Source organism: Python bivittatus, unplaced genomic scaffold (genome assembly GCF_059951505.1).
Source record: "Python bivittatus isolate LINGU-HERP-01145 unplaced genomic scaffold, Pbiv_v1 ctg000440_np1212, whole genome shotgun sequence".
Lineage (NCBI taxonomy): Eukaryota > Metazoa > Chordata > Lepidosauria > Squamata > Pythonidae > Python > Python bivittatus.
This window is the reverse complement of record NW_028277063.1, coordinates 3896056-3905793: the sequence shown is the minus strand read 5'-3', so window position 1 is coordinate 3905793 and position 9738 is coordinate 3896056. Positions and strand designations below refer to the sequence as shown.

Below are 9738 nucleotides of genomic sequence, written 5' to 3'. Positions count from 1 at the left end.
ACAATTATTTGTTCCTATAGTAAATAAAGAGACTTTATTAAAAAAAATCAAAATGTGTTTGTCTGAAGTTGATTTTACTGAAGCAAAGCAAAAATTAAGATGGATGGACAAGGAATCTGTAAGTACAATATAACAAAAGGCCATAATAATAATACACAGAAGCTTCATAAAGTCTGGATGTTCATCCAGATCCTTCTTTCCTTGTTGGGGCTTCATACATACTGACTGCTTGTCCTGTCCCTTAAAACCAAATTAAGACCAACACATTGGAGACTTGTATCTTAACATGCTAAAAGCCAGCATGCAAGAGGAAAAATAATACATATGGAGCTGCCAGGGTACTGCGTTATATTTTCAGAAGTGGATATAGCATTGTGTAGGTATTCCGGTTAAAAGCCCATTTTAAGACATAAAAACAAGCATGTGGGGAAATACTAATATTTCCTATTCTCCATTCAGTTGCTTATCTATAGGCAATTGGTAATCTCTCCAATCAAGAAGAGACAAATTGCAAAGCTGGTATGAAGAATTCTATATATTATGCCTTTATCCTACCAGACTGATTCAGATATGCTGCTTATTTGGGTTATGTGAATCCTACACTGCAAGACTGTGTGGAAAGGAATTCAGTATGAACACAGCTGAGGCTGTACACATGGATATACCCCAGAGGGGCCAACTGTAACTGCCTTAACCATTGTGGCAATTTTCTAGCTCATGTGATCACAGAAGTGGCTACTAGCTATTGCAGGCAGTACCTGTGTGTAGTATAAGCTACAAATTTTTCCAAGGTGTTCCATGGAAAATGTAAGTGATAAAGTGAGCTACCCCACCTTAATTCATCTAATAAGGATGCCGAGTTACATTTTTAGCAATCAGTTTTCTACAGGAAGCAACTTTAGAACCATGATAATTCATGTTGACCAAAACTAGACAATTTACCAATTGCTGCTGAATCGTAAATATGTAAATAAGCTCAGAATCTTAGCCTAGACATTCATTTTCCAATGGCTAATCACAATTAGAAACAAACTGCAAATGTTTTGCTTTATAAATTTAAGAAACTAGCTGAGGAACTGTAGTAGTTGAGCACTGCTTCAACAGATTGTAATTTAGTATGACTATTTAAAAATGGTCCCTTCCCATACATGCACTGAATTCAATGGGACTTAATTCTAAGTAACTGTGTAAAATTGCATGTTGAGTGCAATCTTACCTTCATAGTCTTCAAAGCAACAATTCTAAAGATTTTTTTTTAATTGAATTGAAATGTTATGTTTAAAGATCTCATCTTATGCACTCATCCAAAGGGTGCCCTGGCTATTAACTTCTGAGTCAGCACATACATACCTGTACTTTAAATCAGGCTATAATGCAAATCGGAAGCCTAGATTGGCTAAAACATGGCTTCAATTTATGTTTCCACTGATTGTTCAAGGTCATAGCAGCAGCACAACAGAGATTAAAAATGTACTTATACGAAAACATACAAATTTGCGATCGATTCAGAGATGATGTAGTATCAAGGCAGTAGTATCAAGGAGCAGCAAAGATGTGACATTTATAGAAAGCACGTTCTGACATAAGCATTTAATGTAGAATAGGCCCCAGGAGAATCAGTCACTGCTTTAAGAGAGTTCAGAAAAAGCATTATAAAAAAGGTTAATGTGGGACAATGAAGACATGAATAGTAAAGCACAAAGATTACAAACAGGCAAAAAAGCAGAATTTATTTTTATTTAAATTCCCATCCTTCCCACAAAGGCACTAATTAATAAGGGAAAGAGTTTTTCCATTTTATTTAAAGTAGATGAAGATTTAACCATCAAATAATACAAAAACGAAGAAAGAGTAAGTGACAAATATTTAAAGGAGAGGTTATTTTCTTGCCACTAATGTTTCAAAACTGAGATTCAAAGAAACCCATACTTAAAAGAAACACAGTTTACAAGCGCTCCTGTCTATCTGGATAGCTTTGCAGCACCAGGCCTTCATGAACAGAAAAGCTTGCGTTTCTTATCAGCGTTTATCAACATAACACCCAAAATAATGAGTGCAAACTAAGAGGACAGAGATAACAGAAGTTTTTTTTAAATGTATTTCCTACCTGTGCTGATTCATCAAAAAAATAATACTCAAGCGTTATAGACACTGAGACTGATCAAATGGATTTTAAAAAACCCAAAAATCTACAATCTACATATTAACCAGGAGTAGTCATTGTTAGCTTGGGATTCAAGCTGGACTTCGCCTCACCCCATCTATAGCAGTCTGTTGAGTAGAAGAACCATCCATGGTTTTGTCTCAAACCACACTTAGATCAGTTCAGGCTGGAAGTTGAGATCAATAGGTCACTAACTTTTTTTTTTTTTTAATCTGAATCTGCGTGTCTAATTTTCTGTGAAGCATTCCCTTCATCCTCCTTGGCCAAAGTATTGCCGCCTTGATCTCAACTTATGCAGGCAAACTCAACTTCTTGCCTTTTAGAACTGCAAGAGGAAATAGAAATAAAAAGATATAAGAGCTTAGGGAGGTGTACTTCATTAAACTTTAGGCAACCTACGAAATGGGTGCCACTGCCTCTAGAAAGAGAAAAAATATTGTAAACAATACTTTAATTAAGAAAGCATTAACCAAGAATAGTCAATACATACAGTGGGGCAAAAAAGTATTTAGTCAGCCACCAATTGTGCAAGTTCTCCCACTTAAAAAGATGAGAGAGGCCTGTAATTTTCATCATAGGTATACCTCAACTATGAGAGACAAAATGGGGGGGGGAAATCCAGAAAATCACATTGTCTGATTTTTAAAGAATTTATTTGCAAATCATGGTGGAAAATAAGTATTTGGTCACCTACAAACAAGCAAGACGTCTGGCTCTCACAGACCTGTAACTACTTCTTTAAGAGGCTCCTCTGTCTTCCACTCGTTACCTGTAGTAATGGCACCTGTTTGACCTTGTTATCAGTATAAAAGACACCTGTCCACAACCTCAAACAGTCACACTCCAAACTCCACTATGGCCAAGACCAAAGAGCTGTTGAAGGACACCAGAAACAAAATTGTAGACCTGCACCAGGCTGGGAAGACTGAATCTGCAATAGGCAAGCAGCTTGGTGTGAAGAAATCAACTGTGGGAGGAATAATTAGAAAATGGAAGACATACAAGTCCACTGATAATCTCCCTTGATCTGGGGCTCCATGCAAGATCTCACCCTGTGGGGTCAAAATGATCACAAGAACGGTGAGCAAAAATCCCAGAACCACACGGGGGGACCTAGTGAATGACCTGCAGAGAGCTGGGACCAAAGTAACAAAGGCTACCATCAGTAACACACTACGCTGCGAGGGACTCAAATCCTGGAGTGCCAGACATGTCCCCCTGCTTAAACCAGGACATGTCTGGGCCCGTCTGAAGTTTGCTAGAGAGCATTTGGATGATCCAGAAGAGGATTGGGAGAATGTCATATGGTCAGATGAAACCAAAGTGGAACGTTTTGGTCTAAACTCAACTCGTGTTTGGAGGAGAGAGAATGCTGAGTTGCATCCAAAGAACACCATACCTACTGTGAAGCATGGGGGTGGAAATGTCATGCTTTGGGGCTGTTTTTCTGCAAAGGGACCAGGATGACTGATCCGTGTAAAGGAAAGAATGAATGGGGCCATGTATCGTGAGATTTTGAGTGAACACCTCCTTCCATCAGCAAGGGCATTGAAGATGAAACGTGGCTGGCTCTTTCAGCATGACAATGATCCCAAACACACCGGGCAATGAAGGAGTGGCTTCGTAAGAAGCATTTCAAGGTCTTGGAGTGGCCTAGCCAGTCTCCAGATCTCAACCCCATGGAAAACCTTTGGAGGGAGTTGAAAGTCCGTGTTGCCCAGCGACAGCCCCAAAACATCACTGCTCTAGAGGAGATCTGCATGGAGGAATGGGCCAAAATACCAGCAACAGTGTGTGAAAACCATGTGAAGACTTACAGAAAACGTTTGACCTCTGTCATTGCCAACAAAGGATATAAAACAAAGTATTGAGATGAACTTTTGATATTGACCAAATACTTATTTTCCACCATGATTTGCAAATAAATTGTTTAAAAATCAGACAATGTGATTTTCTGGATTTTCCCCCCCATTTTGTCTCTCATAGTTGAGGTATACCTATGATGAAAATTACAGGCCTCTCTCATCTTTTTAAGTGGGAGAACTTGCACAATTGGTGGCTGACTAAATACTTTTTTGCCCCACTGTATATGACATCCAGTATAACACCATAAGATTTGTGCTCGTATTCTCATTTCATGTTAGTTCTCTAATCAAAACAGAGCTATCAGCGCACAACGTAGATGTAGCAGTGACACTGCCCAAAACAGCCTTTTGATGACTGAGCATTTTTATTGGGCATGAAATACTAACTTACCGTTATGGGAATAAAATAATGGAAAAGGATGTAGGGGAAGAAGTCATGGCTAAACAGAAATACAGTCCTATACGCTGCAGGTTCCACTGAATATATTTCAATAGTAATCTCAATTTTCTGCTTATCCATACGAAGGAAAAACATTACTAACTACATATAAGTGCCGGTAGAAAACGCAAGTTGCAAAAACACCAAACATTTTTTAAACCAAGTAATTAGAAATGAGTCTACTTAGCAGCTACAGGATGCCAAGTATCTGTTGAAGAAAAAGGGACAGGAAAAGGATGGGGAGCAGGACTGAAATGGGAATTCTGCAAGGCATCACCAGCTGTCTGGCATACTAAAAAGTTTTCTTGTGGTTGCTTTTAAGTAGTGAATGTATGCCTATGTACATGCACGTAGATCAAATATAATAATCTTGGATTTCTCTTTAAAACACATGCACGTACTTCGTTAAGGATTTCAGAACTCAACCGTTCAGATCATTTTGATGCTAGAAATAAAATAGTAAAGAAGCAATACGTATTTGTCAATTAGTTGCCCTTTAATAGAATACCTAATCTAAACTCTGGTAGGCTAGTCTAACAGATTTTAATTTATTCAATCCTACAGAAATAGCTTTTTAGGGCTCATCGTTTTGAATATGTGAACTACTTTTTTTGCAACTTCTTTTGGATCCTATGGAAAAAAGTTGATGAAACTGCTAATTAATTTGTCAACTTATAATTCATAAAGAGTTATTAGTTAATATGCCTCCCAGCATCAAAGGCTGAGGATTGAGTTTAGTTGAAGAGTGCCCTCTAGTGAACTTCTACCTACGCTTACTCAACACACATTTAGACAGGTTGTTGACATGTACTGATTCCCAAATAATTTTAAAATCCCAAGCACCTTGCTAAAGGCCTCAGATCTCAGAATACTACCCCCTATCTCATACTAATGGGATTTCAGCCAACAAATCTAGTTTCCATTCATTCTTGTTGCACAATACCTTTTGTAATGTAGAGGTAGAAGAAATCGCAGTATAGTATAGTTTGCACCAAGCCAGCCACAATGGCAATGAGGTCGAAGAAGCCCTCAAACTGGTAACGCCAAATCCAGTTGAACAGGTAGAGGGCACGGTAGACTCCCAAAGCGAAGAGATAATGACTTGTGATGGTCTCTGCCTCACCTGTTTTACTGACCATGAAGAGTTGTGGCAAAATAGCCACTGACTCCAGGTAGATGGAGAAGGTCCAGAGAATCTGGAGGAATCCAGGAGAGAAATAGTTTTGTTGGAATACATATTTTCTGATTATGAAACAGGACAGCTCATTATATTCACAAAGTTGCGTGGCAGTTATTCAGAACTGAACATTTGTGTGGTCCACCACTGCACTGCAAGATTCAGGACAGATTTGTGTCATAGATTTAGGAGGACATCTGCTCCAACTCACTTTTAGACAATTTGTCTCTGAAACACTGCAGCTGCTGATACAACATGTATCTCTTTGCAAATTGTCCCCAATAAGCCCTTCTACTGGGTGTTTTGTGAACTCCAAGTACTTCATCCTTTAATTGGTTATTGTCTTGAGAGAAGTGCCCACATACATGGCAGTGCCGAGCCAAATTCTGTCTGATCTCTAAAAAAACATTGCAGACCTGGTTAGTTCTTGGATGGGAAACTCCTGGAAATTTCAGGGCTATAGACCAGATCAGGAAGTTAAAACCATCATTATCACCACAACCACCACCCTGGAATAAGACAGGGTCTTACTTTTGTATTCTTGCCAAGAAAACTACATGAATAAGATTGCCAGAAATCAACCCTGCCTTGAAGTCTTAATCTTTAACTTATTTGCCCACAGGGTTGGATCCAGGCTAAATCAGTCACGCTTGAGCTGCACTGAATTCAATGAGTCAAGTTAATCATGATTCGACAAGTCACAACCAAGTACTGTCTTGACACTTCCACTGCTCCAATCCATTGTTGGGTATTTTGTTCTTTTAAAATAAAAACTGAGGTTGTAAACTCATAGATCACATGTAGCTTAATAATGTCTTCTGCTAATTTCTTTCTTCTTCTTGAAAGAACAGTTTCTGATTTCACAACTGCAGGTATATCACAATTCTATTTCAATGCCATCTGTCTCCATGCACTTCATGTTTAGTCAGCACATGAGCACATAGAAATAGTTGAATAAATGTAGTGCTGCTTTAGAAAACAAAATTAGTTCAAGCTTATAATGGTAAGAAAACTAGATATACAGTAGCAGGGCAAGCAAAGACTAGAATACTAAATGCAGCCATTTGCCAGTCAAGTGAATAATTTTAGCAATAGGACTAGAACACATCATATAGCTACATGGTAGATATTTGGGTCTTAGCCTGTTCACACTAGCATACTTTTAATTACCTCTAGGGGTGTGAAATCATGATTCACTAAGAAAGCTAACACTGCTGTAGGAATAACCAGGAACTCCACTCTGAAGGTGTCATGGTTGCCATCATAGGTGGCTTTGAATTTGCTATAGATCATCCATACTGTTGCATAGGAACAGGCAACATACACCACCTGCAGGAGATAACATAGATCAAGAAGGGTCACTGAGATTAAGTATTACTTTATCTCTCAAATTCTTAGTGTAATCAATGCCAACACCCTGAACCCTTCAGTGGAGAGTCTGTCTTTCCCTTGGGGATCTTTCTGAAAGATTAGGGTTCCTTCTTGTAAATTAGACCCCTTATTGGTATCTCCTCATTTATATGAAGTATGGGGAACCTGAAGTCTTCTAGATGTTGCTGAACTACAATTCCCAGGCAGCATGCTAGTAATGATAGATGCCAAAAATATTAAGTTCAGCATTATTTAGAAGGCCACCAGTCCCTCACCCTTGTTCTAATTTCAACTATAACCAATTCCCCCCCAATATCATTAATGCACAGCTGTTTCTCTCTGCTATCTCTAATTGAGGTACACTGAGAATTGGGACATCAATCTCATGAATCAGCTTAACATATTCTGCAACTGCTTTTCAAGGTCAGAGCTGTCAACCGACATATTGATTTTAACCTTTAACTGGTATAATAATATACCACATGCTTATGTTTAGCTTATCCAGGACTACTCGCAGGGCAAAAGGTTTCTTTAAAACTAAAAACTAACACTGCTAACAATTTTATATCTCTTGCTCTCTGCCAACACAGCAACTGACGTCCACATCAAATTCTTCTACATCAACTTAATTCTTTGAATGAATGCTGTTACCTAAACATGACAAGCTCTTTGATAAACAAATTAAGACGTCATACTTACCTAACAGGAAGTTTCACTAATTTAGGAGAATGTACTTTTGGATTCCTGTGCATAGGCCAGCACTGTAAAAGACTGATCGCTTTACCCTATCCCCTTTTATAGCTGATAGTGGTGCCACATTATTGAAGCAGAATGTGCATACAGAAAGAAGTAGAAGACAATAGAAGCTTAGAACCAACTATTTTATTCTCCGGGTCAGATGCAACCATCACCCACGCCTATTAGCCTTCTAACAGTCACAATAACAAACTAAGTAGTCCAACATCACTCCTGTACCTTCATGGAGGTGTTGTACAACGAAATGTAGTTGGTAAATAGATCTAGGTACCGAGTAGTGAAGACAATGGCAAAAAGAGCTTGGCTCTTCCCAGAGATTCCTGCAAGACAAGCATAGGGCAGCGTAACTCATAGTCCCATGAGAAAATAACCATTTTTTGAAATTAAAAAAATATCAGAAAGTCATCATACTGATCATTAGGAAAAAGAAAGAGAAGTTCCTTCAAAACTCTTCAGGATTCATCATCCAACGTCACAGCTCCTTGACACAAAGAAGGTTTGGCTAGTCGTAGCGTTAAAAAATTCAGAAAAGCCCTGGAGTTGGACAGTATGATGTTGCCCATTGGTCAGAGAGCATCACTAACTGGGCGTAATCAATGGTCTTTCCCAGATCTACTCATGCTTTTGCTTCAGGTCTAAGAAAATCTACACCCACAATCTGGCTTTCTTCTTTTTCTATAGGGCCAGGGGGGATTGTCAGAAGGAAGAGATCAGCCAGTTTTATCCAATCCTATCTCAAGTAGTTCCACCTCATCATTTACTGTCTTTAACACATTACAGAGTTTTTAAAAAACAAGAAAGAACATCAACTTTTCTGCATCAGTGCTTCCTTTCTCCCAACCCTTCTTCCAAATCAGGATGGCCATACACTTTTTCAAAGCAATTCTTTCTCTAAAAGCAATAAATAGGTCTTTTAGTTATAACACACTGGTTTCAACTATTAACCCACAAACACATGGCTCTTTCTAAAAATGGGTCATGGACATGCAACAGATACATATAATAAAGGCCACCGCAACCCAGTTGAGTTCCAAAAATACAAATCTAGAGAGATAAAAGGTTTCATATACACATACATGTGTGTGTGTGTGTGTGTGTGTGTGTGTGTGTGTAGATGGATAGACAGACAGATAAAACCAACTTGTGACTTCGGAAGGTTTACTTAGAAGTAAGGCACAGCATAGGACTCATCCCTCACAGTATACATTAAACTGCAGCCTTAAAGAAGGAAGAGAAGATTAGAGCAATTTAGAAAATTGCACGTGTAAATTAGTCAACCCCCAAGTTGGTTCAGGCTCAGATCCATACCTGTGCTACTTCCACGCAATCACTTTCAGGCCAGGAATAAAGTCACCCTCCAGTCCTGTGCGGAGACCCTACGGGCCCCCTCCCCTGCCCGCCCCCGGTGTCCTTACCAGCACAGGACCTGGTCTTCCAGATCTTCAACAGCAAGATGATTATGGCCAGCAGATGCGAGATGTCTCCCAGGAAGCGGAACAGATTCATGGTGTTCCGGGTGGGCTGCTGCAGAAAGCTTTGCTGACTCTCTCAGCGGGAAATCTGCAGGGAGAGCGGAGACCACCGTGTTTGGAGGCGAGAGCAGATTCCCGGGAAAACCGAGCGGGCGAGGAAGGAGGGACCGCTTAATTTCCTCGTACCTTGGGGTCTAAACCAGCAAGCCGGATTACGAGGGCGTGCATCAGGGTGGCTGGGAACGAAGGCCACAAAAGGGGAGGGGAGAAAGTCTTGCCCCACCCACAGGTGGGCTGGATTAATCGAGCGGGGGGCGGGGGCGATTCAGCCGGGCGAGTTCGCGAGCGGAGCGCTTGGGGTGGGAGGTCGACGGGGGTCTCTCCGGAGAGTCCGCTTTGCAGGGCATCTCCTCGGCAGAACGAATTGCATTTCTGCAGAAAAGCCTGCGGGGACACGCGTGGCGGTGCCCGCTCCGTGCCCACGAGAAAAGGCG

The 9738-nt window shown here is 40.2% G+C and overlaps 1 protein-coding gene across 2 annotated transcripts; it reads right to left on the bottom strand.

Annotated features, from left to right (window-relative positions):
* Positions 1 to 1719: 1719 nt before the first annotated feature.
* Positions 1720 to 9530, bottom strand: KDELR1 (KDEL endoplasmic reticulum protein retention receptor 1). Of its 2 annotated transcripts, XM_015888749.3 has the most exons (6): positions 9431 to 9530; positions 9188 to 9332; positions 7992 to 8092; positions 6816 to 6974; positions 5412 to 5664; positions 1720 to 2489 (listed from the first exon to the last, which is right to left on the bottom strand). In XM_015888749.3, exons 2-6 carry the CDS (start codon positions 9276 to 9278, stop codon positions 2455 to 2457), a joined length of 639 nt encoding a protein of 212 aa, XP_015744235.1. In that variant the 5' UTR covers positions 9279 to 9332; positions 9431 to 9530; the 3' UTR covers positions 1720 to 2454. The 2 variants fall into 2 exon arrangements, with proteins under 2 accessions (XP_015744235.1, XP_007432207.1); XM_007432145.4 differs by having other exon boundaries at positions 9188 to 9509.
* Between the last annotated feature and the right edge of the window lie 208 nt (positions 9531 to 9738).

What these genes read in the sequence shown, in the direction of transcription:
- KDELR1 (XM_015888749.3), bottom strand. Translation starts at nt 9,278, where the DNA reads ATGAATCTGTTCCGCTTCCTGGGAGACATCTCGCATCTGCTGGCCATA. An exon ending in TGTACAACACCTCCATGAAG is followed by an intron (nt 6,975 to 7,991) that starts GTACAGGAGTGA and finishes TATCTCCTGCAG; the next exon opens with GTGGTGTATGTTGCCTGTTC. An exon ending in CTACCTCTACATTACAAAAG is followed by an intron (nt 2,490 to 5,411) that starts GTATTGTGCAAC and finishes TTCCTCTTGCAG; the next exon opens with TTCTAAAAGGCAAGAAGTTG.